At 50.4% G+C, this 16,753-nt stretch overlaps 8 protein-coding genes across 8 annotated transcripts; 3 read left to right on the top strand and 5 right to left on the bottom strand.

Annotated features, from left to right (window-relative positions):
* Nucleotides 1–35: 35 nt before the first annotated feature.
* Nucleotides 36–626, top strand: N7455_005542 (mitochondrial 37S ribosomal protein uS13m; the record flags this gene model as incomplete). The annotated part of the gene is made up of 4 exons (XM_065605060.1): nucleotides 36–38; nucleotides 102–146; nucleotides 214–480; nucleotides 582–626. 4 exons carry the CDS (start codon nucleotides 36–38, stop codon nucleotides 624–626), a joined length of 360 nt encoding a protein of 119 aa, XP_065461960.1.
* Nucleotides 627–981: 355 nt separating this feature from the next.
* On the bottom strand, nucleotides 982–2,517 carry N7455_005543 (WD repeat WDR12/YTM1 family ribosome biogenesis protein; the record flags this gene model as incomplete). The annotated part of the gene is made up of 2 exons (XM_040957071.2): nucleotides 982–2,324; nucleotides 2,391–2,517. The coding sequence occupies 2 exons, from the start codon at nucleotides 2,515–2,517 to the stop codon at nucleotides 982–984; spliced, it is 1,470 nt and encodes a 489-aa protein (XP_040812493.2).
* A 216-nt stretch (nucleotides 2,518–2,733) lies between these two features.
* N7455_005544 (uncharacterized protein) lies at nucleotides 2,734–5,390 on the bottom strand (the record flags this gene model as incomplete). The annotated part of the gene is made up of 3 exons (XM_040957098.2): nucleotides 2,734–3,550; nucleotides 3,635–5,169; nucleotides 5,238–5,390. The coding sequence occupies 3 exons, from the start codon at nucleotides 5,388–5,390 to the stop codon at nucleotides 2,734–2,736; spliced, it is 2,505 nt and encodes an 834-aa protein (XP_040812346.2).
* Nucleotides 5,391–6,230: 840 nt separating this feature from the next.
* On the top strand, nucleotides 6,231–9,502 carry N7455_005545 (putative zinc metalloprotease; the record flags this gene model as incomplete). The annotated part of the gene is made up of 3 exons (XM_040957172.2): nucleotides 6,231–7,125; nucleotides 7,178–9,249; nucleotides 9,311–9,502. The coding sequence occupies 3 exons, from the start codon at nucleotides 6,231–6,233 to the stop codon at nucleotides 9,500–9,502; spliced, it is 3,159 nt and encodes a 1,052-aa protein (XP_040812482.2).
* A 461-nt stretch (nucleotides 9,503–9,963) lies between these two features.
* N7455_005546 (mitochondrial 54S ribosomal protein bL34m) lies at nucleotides 9,964–10,485 on the bottom strand (the record flags this gene model as incomplete). The annotated part of the gene is made up of 2 exons (XM_040957171.2): nucleotides 9,964–10,333; nucleotides 10,409–10,485. 2 exons carry the CDS (start codon nucleotides 10,483–10,485, stop codon nucleotides 9,964–9,966), a joined length of 447 nt encoding a protein of 148 aa, XP_040812397.1.
* Nucleotides 10,486–11,042: 557 nt separating this feature from the next.
* Nucleotides 11,043–11,549, top strand: N7455_005547 (uncharacterized protein; the record flags this gene model as incomplete). The annotated part of the gene is made up of 1 exon (XM_040957079.2): nucleotides 11,043–11,549. The coding sequence occupies one exon, from the start codon at nucleotides 11,043–11,045 to the stop codon at nucleotides 11,547–11,549; it is 507 nt and encodes a 168-aa protein (XP_040812440.1).
* A 317-nt stretch (nucleotides 11,550–11,866) lies between these two features.
* Nucleotides 11,867–13,520, bottom strand: N7455_005548 (zinc metalloprotease; the record flags this gene model as incomplete). The annotated part of the gene is made up of 5 exons (XM_065605061.1): nucleotides 13,482–13,520; nucleotides 13,210–13,443; nucleotides 12,401–13,147; nucleotides 12,153–12,345; nucleotides 11,867–12,099 (listed from the first exon to the last, which is right to left on the bottom strand). Exons 1-5 carry the CDS (start codon nucleotides 13,494–13,496, stop codon nucleotides 11,867–11,869), a joined length of 1,422 nt encoding a protein of 473 aa, XP_065461961.1. The 5' UTR covers nucleotides 13,497–13,520.
* Nucleotides 13,521–14,470: 950 nt separating this feature from the next.
* N7455_005549 (translation initiation factor eIF2 subunit gamma) lies at nucleotides 14,471–16,662 on the bottom strand (the record flags this gene model as incomplete). The annotated part of the gene is made up of 7 exons (XM_065605062.1): nucleotides 14,471–14,501; nucleotides 14,561–15,365; nucleotides 15,428–15,545; nucleotides 15,617–15,649; nucleotides 15,991–16,216; nucleotides 16,272–16,293; nucleotides 16,395–16,662. 7 exons carry the CDS (start codon nucleotides 16,660–16,662, stop codon nucleotides 14,471–14,473), a joined length of 1,503 nt encoding a protein of 500 aa, XP_065461962.1.
* Nucleotides 16,663–16,753: the final 91 nt, after the last annotated feature.

Below are 16,753 nucleotides of genomic sequence, written 5' to 3' on the forward strand. Positions count from 1 at the left end.
ATTGTCAGGACACCAGCCAGCCAACACAGTTCAAGATGGTATGATAGCCACCGTCAAGATCCAATCTACCCTCTAAAAATAACTCCGCTAATAACGCTTAGGTTTTCATCCTTGGTGTCAATTTCCCCGAGCGGAACCTGCTCAAGGCAAGCCAGCCCTCACGATTGCGCCCGCAACCTCGATATCCCAACTAACATGCATTGAGCACTACAGAAGTCCCTCGAGACCTTCTTCGGAATTGGCAACAACAGTTCCGGCCGCCTCATGTCCCGCTTCAACATCCACCCGACCTGCCGCGTCGGCGAGCTGGCCAACAAGCAGGTCCTCGACCTCACAGCCGTGCTGTCCGATATGAAAATCGAGAACGACCTGCGCAGAGAAGTTCTGAACGATATCAAGCGTATGAAAGAGACCGGAACTTACCGCGGCCGACGTCATGCGCTGGGCTTGCCTGTGAGGGGACAGCGGACACGGACTCAAGTGGGTTTCCCCATTCCTCCCAGTGCTCTCTTGATATCTCAGCTTGCGCTGTTATATCTCAAAAACGCTATGCGAGCTCATAGCTAACGAAACCTCAATAGATCAAAACTCCTGTCAAGTTGAACCGCATGGAGCGCAGACTATAAACTTGGTGGTGTCGTGTTCGATTGTTACTTTTATGGGATTGTCTCACTATTTTGCGCGAGAGGCATGGGTTTGGCGTTTGATTGATTCCTGGCACTCGATTTTTGCCAGATTGTATGTGAATGGAACCCCTCTGTGGATGTATTATAGGCTAGACGTAAACCTGGGGTGAATGGAAGCTTCAAAACAAAACTATATGTACGGCAAAGTCGTCGTGACTGTCAGGTGCAGTCTGATATATATCCAATTCCGAGCTAAAGATATACGCGAAGATGGAAAAGTAAGCAGAAAAAAAATATGTGTAAGTCTAAACTTTTGCCCTCAACCAAGTGTTAAACGCCAGGCCCATATGTGCACTCATGCCTTCGAAGACAGCACGCCTTCGCCGCGGTTGATTTGGATCCGCTTATCCTCACCCGCGCTGACAATGCCCACCGTCTTGTCCCAGCACACGCTAAACACCTTAACACCTTCACCACCAACCCGCTTGCTATCCGACTTGCCCTCCTCCTCGAGGCTCTTCCGGGTAATCGAGTAAACGCTCTCACCAACAACACCTTCCTTATCGGTCTTGGTGGACCGGATATCCCAAATTCTGCACGTGCCGTCGTGGCTACCGCTAATGAGACCATATGTGCTGTGGGGGTCACGGGCCAAGCTGACAACAGCGTTGGTGTGGCCTCGCAGAGTCATGGCAGCCACAGTCGTGGCAGATGCGCGGGGGTCAATCAGAGTGATATGGCGGGCAGCGGTACCGGCAGCCAAGAGGCTGAGTTCGGGGAGGTGCTCGAGGGAGAGGAGCGAGTGTGATGTGGTGCGAGTATCAACCAGAGAACCAGTGACCAAATCCCAAGTGCGCAGGGAGTGATCCCATGAGGCCGAGTAACCAACGGTAGCATCTTTTCCGTCGAAAATAGCAGCAGAGACAGGTGCAGTGTGAGCTGACATAAGAGTCAGAGGACCACGCTGAGGTGTGGTGACGGATGTGTTCAGCTTGCGGCGCTTTGTGTTCCGAGCATTGCTGGAAGGAAGCAAGTTCTCAGGTGCTGCCGGAGCATCAGCCTTCTTAGTTGACCAGAATCCAACGGTGTTGTCTGCAGAACCAGTCAACAGACGGTTGGACTTGGCATGAACTGCTAGTGACTCAATTCCAGCCTTGTGACCGTACAGCTCGAGCTGAGGAGAAATCTTTCCAGTGAAACCACCTTCACCCTCGGTATACTTCCACAATCGGACCGTGCGATCAAGACCCGCCGAGGCGATCTGGTTCGGGGAAACGAACTTGGCAGCTCTGATAGAGGCGGTGTGGCCACCATCGGCGGCGGCAGGAGAGGTCGCGATAGTCTCAGACGACATGTTCCAGATGCGAAGGAGACCATCATAGCTTCCAGATAGGATTCTTTCCTGGCCCTTGGTGAAAGTCGCACCTGAGGCCCAGGATGCAGCAGGCGAAGTCGTGGAAAGGACGTCTGTGGCGCTAACCCAGTCATCGTGCTGGAACGAGGCGATGTGCAGGGGCGGGATCAGAGCTCGAACATATTCAATCTCGAGGGTCGTCTCAGCAGAGATGCCGTTGTCGACCAAATATTCATCAATCGAGGTCCGCAAAAAAGTTCCATTGATCAAAAACTCAAATGGAATGGGCTTTTCGCTTGAGAGAAGGTTGTTCACAAGGGTCGACAGCGCATATCGTCGAAGTCCTTTTAGAGGAAGAGTTAGTACTTGATACTACCATTTATTATTTTTGATCGGCAATGGATTCTCACCAGTAGGAACAAGAATTGGGCCGGTGCTTTCAGGCAGAGCAATATCCTCCTGCTGGCTGATAAGCTGCACTCGGACTTGTCTCAGCGCAGACTCTGCTGCAGCAGAAGTGACCAAATCTTCACTCATTGTAAAATCGTTTAGATTGCTGCCGATGTTGCAGATGGAATCTTTTTTGGTGGCTGTCGCATTTTCGGCGGGTGAGGAAAAAATACGGTGACCCGTGCGGCACACTTGCGCAGAGCGCGGAGATGGCTCCACTCAGTCTACATAGTTGATTGCAATACACTACAGCTTTAACATATATCTGGTGAATAAATTGTACTTCTATTGGGTGGATGGGGTTTATCCTCTGGGCGCTTTTCGAATGTCTGAAATAGCACGTCGTCGGTAATCAGACTCCGCAAACAAGGCCTCGATCAGGTCAATCACTTCCTCAGCAGAGAACTCCAAGCCCAGCTCCCCTTCGAGCCAAAGGAATTTGATATCGGCAAGGGAGCTCTCCAGGATATTGATCATATATTGGAAACGGAGCCAGCTCGGAACGTATATGGCAGTGACGGGCAGTGCCTCGGCATCACCATGTGTTTCGGGAATGAAGAGGTCCTCCAATTTGGAGAGTTGGTTACAGAAGGAGACCAGTTGCCGTGACTGATCCTCCGAGATATCACCCAAATCTTCGATATCAATGACCACCTTGTTGATCACGGTAGACAAGAGAGATCCAACTGATTGGAGCAGTGCAGAATGAGACAGTATGGGTTGCCATTCTTTGTAAACATCGCGAATCCGATCGACAGTTGCACTAACAGAATTCTCGCAGTCTGCTTGGAATGGCTGCTCGGAGCATTGTCCAAATCCTTGGGTTCCATCAAGCAGATCTGTGACGATGGTGCGCTGCGTCTGCATCTCTTTGCTATATGCAAGTTTGCCAAATTTCTCCAAAGCTTCAACATCTGGCTGAAGCCGGGAGAGTTCATGTTCCTCAACCAGTTTCCGGATTTCATCGGCAAGGTACAAACTATCATTATAAAGGTACATCTGCCCTGAAGTAAGCTTCAGTGAGTAGAATGTGGAGGATGTAGCTTTGAACATAGCCAGGATCAAGGTTGGCAGTGCAAGAAGACCAGCACCAGAAGAGGCGACGCGGGAATTGGCATGGCTGAGCTCTAGTTAGTTGGATGCCGGAAAAAAAAAAAAAAAAAAAAAAAGCCGAAGAAGGCATGAGCAGGATAGTATCACTTACGCAGGCTGCAGAATATCCTTTGAATCGGTGATTTGCTGCTGAACGACACCAAGAACAGACTCAGGGATATCGGTGATCGTGAAGACTTCCTTCAGGGTGACCTCCTTTGGTGATACGGATGCAGTTGTATTCTTCTTGTCGGTCTGGTTTTTCGCTGTTGTGCTCTGGGACTGGGAAGTCTTATTATCGACTTTATGATCATCTTCATCTTCATCCCCCCAGCCCCAGGCATCATCAGCATCATCGTCTTCCGTAGAAGCAGTTGCCTGTAGCTTGGCCAGACCGGGAGTCTCCTCGATGTCCTCGTCATCAAGACCCCACGCACTAACGTCTTCCTCTTCTTCCTCGGGCTTTGCTGTTTCTGCTTTCTTGGGCTCATCTTCTTTATCGTCATCCCAATCCGCGTCCCAGTCATCATTGCCGGCATTCTCCAATAAAGCACCCTCAGCCTGGGAAACCTTTTCCTTTTCGATTCGTTCGACCTGTTTCGTTGTTCCCTGGCTGGCGGCAAGGACTTTGCGAACGCTATCGAGCGAGTCGACTCTACGCCGAGTCAACCACAGGCGTGGAGCTTGGTTAACCCACGAGACCAGTTCTTCTTGTCCAGTCCAACCCCAAGACTCTATCTGCTTGGTGAACTCTAAAACATGGTTCAAGACGTTCTCAAACTCGGCGAGGCCACCTAGATCGGTGGGAATAGCAGACGATAGCCACTCAGATATCGCCTTGGAGGAAATAGTCACAATGAACGATTCGGAGAGAGTCGCGGACACCGATGACGGCAAATTCTGTCGCAAGTAGCCCAAAACGCTGGAAAGGCGATCTAAGGTCTCCAGTGCGGTTGTCTTTGAGGCCTCAGGCTCAATGCGAATGTTGGTCTCCGTCACCACCACACCATGGCTGGTTCCATCAGGGTGAGGTAGCAAGATCGGATTTACGATCGCAGACAAGAGATCCTTTTGTAGTTTCTCAATGGCAGATGTGAGTATATCCAGTCTGGCCAACGACGTAATGGTGCTCTCAAGAGAATCTGCATCTGCATTTCCGCAGGAGACATGAAATTCGCCTTGTTGTCGGTCAACTTTCAATTGATCAGCCCAGCGCGAACGAAGCGCCTCGACAATCTCCGATCGCAACAGTGATACCTCGTCAGAAAGTATACCCATGACATTTGTGTTGGTAAAGAAGGCATCCTTTCCAACAGCTGTGTCGGTGGACTCCAATTGCTCAATGGCGGTGGTGATCTGGCCACTTCTGAGGGCAGCTCGTCCTGTTTCCAGCTGCTGACACAGACGGTGCACCTCCTCGAGGGTACCCGCTACGGCTTGATTGAAAGCAATCTCCGTCTCAACCAAGGCGACTTTCGCCCTCGCATCCTCAACCTTCGCCTGCAGGGGTTCGGTATGCTCATGCTGCGCGACTATTTCTCGCGCAGTCAATCTTGAGCGTTCTATATCTGCATGAAGCTGTTTCGCTTGGATAATCCAGTCATCGGCATCGAAGGTGTTCTCGCGACTCAAGGAGCTAATCTCATTCTAATCAAGTAAAGCAGCGCTGGTCAGTAATCGTTGACGTGCATAGATAGACATTAGATATTCCGTACCTCTACCTGCTCGCGCGCCTTTGATATAAGCTCGAGTTCCCTGGCGAGAGCAGCTGCTGGGAAATTACCAGCAACTACACTCTCCTCGGGATACGTGCCCTCGGTGACGAAGCCTAACACCGCCTGGCACAGCTCCTCAGTGTTTCCTCCCATGACGCCAACTTTCCCGGAATGAAGCACGAATCGTCAGGGAACACAAGGTTCGGAGCTTCGGAGATACAAAGTGTAGATGCACATGTAAAGGAAGAGTCAAGCTGTCAACAACCCGTGACTTCCAAGGTTTGGGCGTCACCGCCCCCACGTGGTGTTATGCTGTATGCTTTCGCTCTAGATCTATAAATTTTACTAAAATTTAAATAAGACTATATATACTTTGAATGTGACTGGTTGCAAATAATTCGAAAATCTAATATTTCTCTCTTTGTTATATAAATTCTTTCAGTTTTCCGCTTTGTAAGGAAAACCGGAGACTGAAGTCTCCCCCAAACTTGGAAAATTCCGGGTCCAACAAACTTTTGAAGACATCTCAGACTCACCGTGTCTCGAATTCTCCCCCTGAGTCGGAGAACGTGTTTTCTGTAAGTCAATGCGAATTGAGTTCTTAGTTCTTATTGCCTATGGAGGGGTATCAAGTGTATCGACCTTCTATCCCCAAATTTCTCCTCGCCACCCCACCTATGTCACTTATCCTTGTCGATATGTCGCGGGTCTGCTCCATATGCCCTTTCAAAACATGTTTTGGAAAAGATATGCTTGTTGCTGCTTTCATTCCCATCTTATTCGAACCCAGCTTGGTGTGGATATTCTTCTCTCATCCAAGTTGTGGCTATCACACCTGTTATCAGACTATTCCTTGGCCATCCATCGTGAACGTGCTTATGTGCTCACGACTATATCGAATTCCGAGTTAATGGACAAGAATTGCTAACGAAAATAACCAGACTGTTAAGCTTACGGCGAAATATCTTCACTGGGTCTGTCCCATTGATCAATATGTCGCCCTCGGTGAAGAACAGTCACTTCAAATTGCTACAGCAGTTCAAGCCTGATTACTCGCCGAGCGAGTTCACTCAGTATGAATCACAGCGCACTGGCATGAGAGTGGTCGTTATTGATCAGCCGGGTCCCAAAGTGAACGGTTACTTTGTGCTTGCTACAGAAATACACGATGATTCGGGTGCTCCCCATACTCTGGAGCACTTGTGCTTCATGGGTTCCCGCAATTACCGCTACAAGGGCTTTTTGGATAAGCTGGCTACCCGCGTGTACTCCAGCACCAACGCCTGGACTGCAACTGACCACACTGCCTACACGCTGGATACCGCAGGCTGGGAAGGCTTTGCTCGTATTCTGCCAGTCTACCTGGAGCACGTGATTGCTCCTACCCTGACTGATGAAGGCTGCTACACTGAAGTTCACCACGTCGATGGCTCTGGAAATGATGCCGGTGTCGTGTATTCTGAGATGCAGGGTGTACAGAACAATGCTGCTGAGCTAATCGACCTGGCAGCTCGGCGATTGACCTACCCGCCTGGTGTGGGCTTCCGCTATGAGACAGGAGGTATGATGGAACAGCTCCGGGTCTTGCCCGCGGAACGAATTCGCGAGTTCCACCGTGAGATGTATCAGCCCAAGAACCTGTGCCTGATCCTCACCGGAGAAGTCGACCAGGAAAACATGCTGGACATCCTGGATAAGTTCGAAGACACTATCTTGGATGTCATTCCTAGCCCAGAGGCACCATTCAAGAGGCCTTGGGTGGATTCCAAGCAGGCTCCCTATTTGGAGAAGTCTGTTATCCAGAAGGTTGAGTTCCCCGAGGAAGATGAATCATTTGGTGAAATCGAAATTCGATTCATGGGACCAGACTGCACTGATACCGTCCTCTGTAAGATCCCCTCCCCCCAAACATTTGAGATAAAATACTTACAATATCATAGCTGGGGCTCTTAATGTGTCCCTTTTGTACCTTGCTGGTTCATCTGCAGCTCTGTTAGAGAACATCATTGTTGAGAAAGAACAGCTCGCCAGTGCCGTTTACTACGCAACTGAGGACCACCCTAGCATGGAGGTTCGTTTCACGTTGACCAGCGTGGAAACAGAGAAGTTGGAGAGCGTCGAGAAGAGATTCTTTGAGATCCTCAAAGATGCGATGGCCAAGGAATTGGATCTGAAGTACTTGAAAGAGTGTATCGCCCGACAGCGCCGAACCTGGAAGTTCTCGACTGAGTCTTCTGCCTCTTCGTTCGCAGAGTACGTTATCTCCGATTTCCTGTTCGGAAAGCGCGATGGCTCGACCTTGATGGATGTCGCAACTCTGAAGGAATATGATGTCCTTGAAACCTGGTCCGAGGACCAGTGGCGCTCTTTCATCAAGAAATGGATCTCGGATGCGGCCCATGTCACTATTTTGGGTATCCCATCCCAGAAGATGTCCGCTACACTGAAAAAGGACGAGGAGGACCGGGCCGCTGCGCAGAAGGAGCGTCTCGGTGAGAAGGGCCTCAAGGAGCTTGCCGACAAACTCGAAAAGGCCAAGGCAGAGAACGACAAGGAGATTCCCCAGGATTTGCTCGAAAGGTTCGCTATCCCCGGAACCGAGTCAATCCACTTCATGGAGACCAGTACGGCTCGTTCAGGTGCTGCTCTAAAGGCTGGACGCCCCGACAACAAGATCCAACCCCTTGTTGATGCCGACAAGTCTGACCAGTCCCTTTTCATCCACTTCGAGCACATCCCCAGTAGCTTTGTCCAGCTTTCAGTTCTCATCTCCGCTGATTCTGTGCCCGTTCAGTTGCGCCCATTGCTGTCTATCTACACCGAGGCGTTCTTCAACATTCCAGTGCAGCGTGATGGCAAGACAATTGACTTTGAGCAGGTCGTGGTGGAATTAGAGAGAGACACTGTTGGATACTCAATGGAGACTGCTCGCGGTCTTGGAAACTCAGAGATGCTCCGTATCTCCTTCCAGGTCGAGCTGGAGAAGTATGCGAACGCCGTCGCCTGGCTGCAGGAGCTGTGCTGGAAGTCCGTCTTCGATGTGGAGAGACTTCGCGCTATCAACTCCCGTCTCTTGGCCGATGTGCCCGACTCCAAGCGCAGTGGTGATGACATGCTTGCTGCTGTACATGTGATGGTTCACTACGCAGACGAGTCGATCACCCGTGCTCGTTCCACTTTGGTGAAGGCTCGCTACCTCAAGCGCGTCAAGCGTCTGCTCGCCGAGAAGCCCGAGGAAATTGTGAGCCGTATGGAGGAGATCCGCAAGTCGCTCTTCCAGCCTGACAACGTGCGCATCATTGTCATTGCCGACCTCGAGAAACTCCAGAACCCCGTCTCGGCCTGGAAGCCCTTCGCCGAGACCTTGGGCACCAGCACTGAGTTACGGCCTATCACTGACCGACGATCCCGGCTGAGTGATGCCGGCAAGAACATTGGCGGCAAGTCTTACATTGTTCCCATGCCGACTGTCGACTCGTCTTTCGCCTACGCCACTGCCCGTGGTCTGGATTCGTACGATTCCCCGGATCTGCCCGCCCTACTTGTCGCGATTTCATACATGAACGCTGTCGAGGGTCCCCTCTGGGTTGCAGTCCGTGGCACTGGTCTGGCGTACGGCACTAACTTCAGTTACAACATCGACACTGGCTTTGTCAACTTCGATGTGTACCGATCCCCGAACTCCCACAAGGCGTTCGAGTCTAGCAAGCAGATTGTTGAGAACTATCTGTCTGGTGCTACGCCTTTCGATCCTTTGATGCTGGAAGGTGCTATCAGCAGCATCGTGGTCAACTATGCCAATGAGCAGATGACTGCTGCCAATGCTGCCCAGGGCAGTTTCATCCGCCAGGTCGTGCGCAACTTGCCCGGCGACTATAAGGAGAAGATGCTCAAGAATGTGCGCGCTATCACCACCGACCAGATCAAGAGTGCTCTGCGTGAGATTATCTTGCCGTTGTTTGATCCCAAGACTTCAAACCTGGTTGTCACCTGCGCGACTGTGTTGGAAGATGTGAGTTGTTCCCTAGTTTTCGCTTTGCGGATATGGATTGCTAACTTTTGATTGCGAATAGACTATCAAGCAGGGCTTCGAAACTTCCGGCTTCACTCCTACAGTTCAGCCTCTTAAGGAATTCGAGGACGATTATGGTCTGAAGGTTGGCGACGAGGAAGAAGATGAAGACGATGACGAAGACGACGAAGACGATGACGAGGACTCCGAGACCGGATCGGAGGATAGCGAGGACGAAAGCGACGATGAGTGATATGTTTGACGAAGAATCTATACATGGGTAGTGAGGTAGATCACATAGACGGAATTGTGGTGTCAAGAGACTCTACATAACCTAGACGGTGATTAATCTACGTTTTTACTTGCTGCAAACAAGCCGCAAACCCCAAGATCTCGACTGAAACAAACAAAGCTGGAAAATTCGCACTATATGAAATGTAGTCACACACATCCTCAGGAGAGGTAAATATGGTACACGCCAGACAAGACCCGCTAGCGACTGCCTTGCCTGAACCCGGATCCAATCTTGAAGACTATAACAGTCTCAAGAATGGATAAATCGGTAATTGATCCCCTAATTTCTTCGCACCATTGTCGTGAGACGGTATGGATTCCAATCAATCCAACCCAACCCGTGACCTTCATGGTACAAATCCCGTCCTATTCCACGACAACCCCCGAACGATTGAAAAATCGGTGCCAAAATGAATAAAATTACCAACTCAACTCCTTCCGACCCTTAAGAGTCCTCCGGATAAGAGTCTTACGTCCATTCCTGTCCTTCTTGCGCGCTAAGTATCCATGGCGGCGCTTCTGGACCCGTCGTGACGGACGGAACGTCACACGTCGCACGCCTAGGGAGGCACTTGCGGAGAACGAGCGGGACTGCGAGGGAGTCTTCTGGGAGAGGAGTGAGGACAAGGGTGAGAAGGCGGAGGCGGTTGCGGTTGTGGTTGGCGAGGAGAGGCGGGCACCGAGCGTCCGCGAGGGTTGGAAGCGGGTTGGGGTGGAGAGGAGGGAGGAGAAGGATCGGGATGAGAGCATTGTGGAGGGTGTGCTTGATTGTTGCGGGATTTGGGCGAATCTGTTTCCGGGTGGAGTAGAGTGTTAGCTTGTCTGGTTGGTTTCGAGACTGGAAAGGTTGTTCTGCTTTGCATACCTGTTCATCGGGGTTCGCATGGCCGATGTGGTGGCCCGGAAGGTTGAGGGCACGGCCCTGGCGCGGAGGCAGAACATTTTGAGGACCCTGGCTTTGTTTGGAGGGTGATTGAGGTGGGGTGGGAGCTTTTGGAGTTGGAGATCGAGTAAGGCCTGGTGGACAAGACGCGGCGTCGGGAGACAGAAAATTAAGCGCGGAGCCGCTGGCACGGACCCGCCTAGAGATGTATGGCTATAATAATGTACGATGAATTACTTAGAATATATAGAGGATAAGATTGGGTTGGTTTTTTAATATAATATCTACTTATAATCCTATAACTACTATAAAATAACTACGTTCGTTTAGCTGTCAATAAATATCAAACTATAGTTGCAGCGCATCCCGTTAAGAAGACCTACCCGATCGGGACTAGTGTCACCGAACTTTTTTGATCTCGAGACGCGAAATGCTCAACGCCGCCCGTACAACCCTCCGTCTTGCTCGCAAGTCTCACTGAACTCGAGAGAAACTCTACTGCCAAATATACCAATCCAACCACCGGGCAAAACCACCCCATAATTGGCGCCCCCACCACCCCTCGGCCTCAAAAACCCACCCTCTAAACCCGGCGAAGAATACAAATTCCACCAAAATGGCAACCCAAGGTCCCCAGGCTCTCCCCCCAGTCACAGTCCAGGGCACACAGGTCATCAGCCAGTCTGCAGCGCATGAATTCCTAGCCGCCTACCTGGACCGCGCCGCGACAGACCCATCTCTGCAACCCAATGCCAGCATCAGCGAGCACGGCCCTGTCTCACGGACAACGGCCGCAGCGCCGAACCTGATCCTCCACAACCTGAAGCGTGTGCAAGCGGGTCTAGCTGGCGAGCTCCTCGGTCGCGATCTGACTGTCGCAAAGCAGAACCCCGGAGAAGATTATTTGGATGTTGCTGCGGGTATTCCGCAGACCAACAACCACGAGCAGCTGGACGATAGCAATGATCTTGTCATGAATGATGCTGAGTTTGGTATGGAGGCTGAGGCTTTCGCGGATCAGGAGGCCGGTATCGATAAGGAGGAGCGCAAGCGCAAGAAGAAGGAGAGACGGTTGGCGGAGAAGAAGGGCAAGGCCCAGGCGAAGGCCGAGGAATCCGATTGAGAGTGTGGTGTGGGTATATATTTGGTTGTGGGCGTTGCTGCATTGGGTCGGAGTCTCTTTTCTTTCCGTTCGTTCTATTGCTCTATTACTCTGGGCTGGGTTTGGGTTTTGGACGTACAAAAAAGTACTGCTCGCATTTCATGTCTGGACAAAAGTGTCATTTAGAGTTTAGACGGATTGCTACAATCCAATCAATACATAATGGAACATTTCCAAGCCTCGCTCTTTCTCCTCGAGATTGGTGCCCCGACATATCACTGGCACAAAAAAATCTTGTCCATATCATACGAAGATCGCCGACATAACACGCTTCCCGTTTACAGCTCGCGGTCCGCGGCCTTGACGGGCTTTTCACTGTCCTCCTCCTTGCTGCTGGTGACCTTGCCACCCTTCCAGCCAAGCGCAGCGAGACGCTCGGTGAGGATGGGGTGAGAGTAGTGGTAGCTAGCGTAAATGGGATCGGCGTCCATAGTGCTCAGGTTCTGGATCTGGAGCTTCAGGAGCGAGGAAGCGAGCTTGTCGGAGTAACCAAGTTTCTGGGCAAATTCATCTGTGGAATACTGTTAGTATATGAGCGTGTGGGATAGATCGAACGGAACATACCGGCCTCGAATTCGAACTTGCGGCTAAGGATGTTCATGAGAAGCTTCACGACAGCATCCATAGGAGCCAGGGCGTCGGAGAAGAGCAGGAAACCAATCATGATAGGCTGTTCCTTGACGAATCCGAAGGACTGGTACAGCGACTTGTTGTTAACAAAGACAGAGAAGAGAGCGAAGATGTAGAACATGTGGGCCTAGAGTACATAGTTAGTGATAATTCTCCAGAAGGGCAACTGGGCAAATTCGTACCTGGGCAATGCCGAACAACTTGGTGGTGTGGCTGAGGCTCCAGTGGCCAAGCTCATGGCCCAGCACAGCAACAACCTCCTCGGGCTCAGTCTTCTCAATCAGAGTGTCGTAGATGACAATGTGCTTCTTCCATGGCAGACCATAGAAGTAAGCATTGCTGTGGGCACTGCGCTTGCTGCCGTCAATGACATGCAGCTCGGAGAGAGGGAACTCTAGTCTCTTAGCCAGGTTCTCGACGCCAGTCTTGAGTTCACCGGGCTGAAGAGGCGAGAGCTTGTTGAACAGAGGCAGAATGGCAATGGGGTAGATAGTAATGGCGAAGACCTGGAGGAAGACACCGAAGAGCCAGAGGTAGTAGTAGAACGAGCTGTCAAACTTCTGCACAATCTTGAGAATGGCACTGATTATGGGAGCTCCCAAAACAATTCCAAGCATTTGACCCTTGAGCATATCCGTAATCCAAAGCTTAAGCGTCTGCTTGTTGAAACCGAACTTCTCCTCGAGCACGAACGTGTTGTAGTACGAGACGGGCAGCGAGAGGATAGTGCTTAGAATGTTGAAACCGAAGAAGAATACCAATGTTTGACAGATTTCGCCTTGGAACCGACCGGGGAGGTACCGAGCCAGCACGAGACCGCTGAGGCCCCAGATCTTGGGGAGGACATCGCCGTAGATGAATGCAAGGTTTTGGATTTGACCGTAAAGACCGGAAACGAAGCTGAACTTGGCCTTTGCACGACCGTATGCCTGTTATGATATTCCAATAAGCCTCTGGATAATAGTATAATGCTGCGTCATCGGGTTCATACCTGACTCTGGTCGAAGACCTTCTGGGTAACCTCCCCTGCGAGAACCTGGGGAGGCTTTGTACGTTGCAAAAACTTGTACTGTCGAAGTGAGAGGAAACCTTCAAGGACGAACTGGCCCAGTGAGAAGCCCACAAGCACGTTCTTCCATGGGAAGAGCGGGCGATCGAGCAAGCGCGCCAATTGCTGGATGAAGATAGTTATTAGCGACGTGTCCACGGTGGAAAGCAAATTCACCTTGTAAACACGATGGTATCTCAATCAAATCAACTTACCTCGAGGATATACATGATTGAAATCGCGCAACTAGGCGAAGAAAGAGGACGTTGTTCAAGGCAGAAGATGCTACTTTGTTATTATCGGCTGCCTTAGTCAGATATCATGCATGATGGGCATTATATGGGGCCGGACGCAACGTCGATCTCAGTAATTAAACCTATTAACTATCGAGACTGGTTTATTTCGGGTCGAATATCTAAAGTGCGAGACGAGGAATTAATAGCAGTTCATTGGATTTTAGTCTACCAAGTGTCTTAGGGTACATGGTCATCCCTTTGTGAGATAATACGAGAGTGGTCTTACTCCAAGTCGTGCAATATATACATCCGACATGCTTACTATATCTAGTGGGAGCCTCAACCCTCATTTTCAAATGTTTTTAATTTTAGTTTTATCAGACGAAGACTATCTGTAAATCGATTAAACATGCAGATGCTCTTAAATTGTGACGGCCCTAATTTCCCTGCATTTTAAACCGCAGACCTGTATAGGCCTATCTACATAAGATCCGATGATGCAGACAAAAAAAAATGAGCGATGAACAGGAAACCTCTTGAAAACAACTCCCTCGTACGATGGAAATAAAAAGCACATATCTTATTCGCCGACTTTACCTGCATCCCGTTCGTCGTCCGTTCCTCAGATCAAACCCTAGCATGCATCCACGGACCAAATAAAATGGTCGCTGACATGCATGAAGCAGGGAAACCGATCAAGGTGGTGACAATACAGGATTGCATGTCTCCTCCATCTTCTCTATTCAGCCGGGGGAATCAGTTAAATCACGTCTTTAATTTTCCGACTCGTCATGACCATAAACTTTTTTGCAATCATAGATCGCAAGACTCGTGTTCGAGGGTCGGTGGGGGTGAGATTGTTATCGGGGGATATAGCAAGATTTATGTGCAAATCAACTTCTCCGACATAACGGACCTCATCCCCCAAGCTCCCCATTTCGAACTGGGAAATCGTTCAAAGGATTGCTTTACTGCTGCACAGGCTCGAGGGTGTTACCACTGCGAATTGAAACAGTCAGCATTTGTCATCAGAAGTAATATCAAACCCATAAACTTACGCAACAATGTTGGCCCATCCAATCAGACGCCAGTGCTTCTCGATTCTGCGACTGATGGCGATCTTCTCACCAACCTCAGTACAGGCGGGACTGGTCAAGCTGAGCTTGGCGGCATCGGCCTTGACACCGAGGACCTTAGCACCAGTAGCGGTGGAACCGATGTTAACCATCAGAACCTCGTTCTTAGCAAGCTTGGCAACCTTGGCCTGCTTGCCGTCGGCGGTCTTGACACCAAGGAGGCGGCGGAGCAGGAAGTAGTTGACCTCAATCTCGGTGTAGATGGCGGGGAGACGGCCACGGTGACCGAGAACGAAACCGACAAGACGATCGGCACGGCAAAGCGTGGGGTCGACACGGGTACCAACACCAATCAAACCACCGGGAACGGCAAACTTGAGGTCATTGTGCTCAGCGAAGAGAGACACAATGCGGGAGAAAATGGGACGGCACTGGATCTTGCCCTGCTCGTCCTTGGTGACGAGACCGGGGCGGATCTCAATCTCATCGTTCAGCTTTACAACACCGGTAAGGATGGAACCACCGGCAACACCACCCTTGAGCTCATCGATCTCGGCACCGGGCTTGTTGACATCGAAGGAACGAATGATCATCATGTGGGGTGTAGCCTCGAAGTTGCGAATAGGGATGGGGATCGTCTGGACAAGTGCCTCGTTGACAGCATCGATGTTGTACTTCAGCTGTGCGGAAATGGGGATAACGGGCGAGCCATCAGCAACGGTACCACGGATGAACTTGAGAATGGACTGGTAATGCTCGAGGGCATTATCGCTTCGCATGAGGTCAACTGTGTTATTTTCCAACGTTAGTGTTTTGTTTCATCGAAATATTGCAAGACCAAGATCTTACCCTTATTTTGGAGAATGACGATGTGGTTGAGCTTCATGATCTCAATGGCAGCCAAGTGCTCCGAGGTCTGGGGTTGGGGGCAGGTTTCGTTTCCAGCAATCAAAAGGAGAGCGGCATCCTAGGGAAATGATGTTAGCCTCCCACCAATCCCTTGAAATCCTAATTGCTGCAGTGGGGGATGAAACTTACCATGACCGCGGCTCCTGAAAGCATAGTGCTCATCTGTGCAAAGCTGATTAGCATCAACTCTCAAAAGAGAAGATGAATTTCCCAAGATGCGCAAGGGAATGAAGACTAACCAGAATATCGTGACCTATGATTCAATATTAGCGGTGCTTCTAACTTTGGACAGAGACGGATCTAGTGGACATACCAGGGCAATCGACGAAACTTTTTTTTTGGATCAAATGTTAGCTTATACTTAATAAAGGAAGGAATTCCATGTTGGGGGTAAACTGGGGACTGATGATACCTGAGGTGACGCTGTATGAGATGTTAGATTGGGCCACTTGAGGAAAGGCTCTGAGATTGGACTTCAGAGGGGGAGGAGCAGGAGAACATACCAGCAAACGGTAACGGCCTTGACATCCTTCGCGCTCACATGGCGGGTCAATTTCCTTCTCACTCTTGAAACTCTTGTAACATGTAGGTCGAGGGCACTCGGGGCTGTCACACTTGTAGATCTTCGCGTTGGCGTAACCAAGCTTAATGGTAATGTTGCGCTCAAGCTCGTTCTTGAAGCGGACGGTTTGAACCTCAGAAATGGCCTTGACAACGGTGGATTTACCGCTAGAGTTATATTAGCATGTTTGTGGGAAGAAAGAGGCGAGAGAGGGTGTCTAACTGAGCGACATGTCCGATCGTGCCTGATAATCACGTCAGTAAATTTGTTATCTGGGAAAATAGAATCCAATAGATGAAGTGCATTTCTGAGCGCAGAAGCTTTCAGAAAGTAATAATCACATACCAATGTTCTGAGTAGCTTGGCGGGCAATGATCTCAGGCGAAAGAGGCGTCAATTTTGACAGGTCGAGGGTTTCCGGGTTAGGTTGCTCGGGCAGTTCTGGGCGCTTCGGTTGAGGAGCAGAGTCAGCCTTCTTCATGGCAGACTTGAGAGGCTTCTCTTCCTGCTCAAGGGGCTCCTGGTCCTCGACCTCTCCGCGAGCATTGTGGGCATCGAGTAAAGGTGAGCCGGGTTGGGATCCCTCGTCGGAGAAATCGCCGTTGGAAGCCATGTTTGCAAAGTAGAATAGAAAATCAATGCGCGATCAGCAGCGGCGTTAAATGAAAACGCAAAGTGGTTTGACGGAGACGGAGCTGGTGGAT

The sequence above is a fragment of the Penicillium solitum genome (genome assembly GCF_028829755.1).
Source record: "Penicillium solitum strain IBT 25940 chromosome Unknown utg000003l_segment0_segment0, whole genome shotgun sequence".
Lineage (NCBI taxonomy): Eukaryota > Fungi > Ascomycota > Eurotiomycetes > Eurotiales > Aspergillaceae > Penicillium > Penicillium solitum.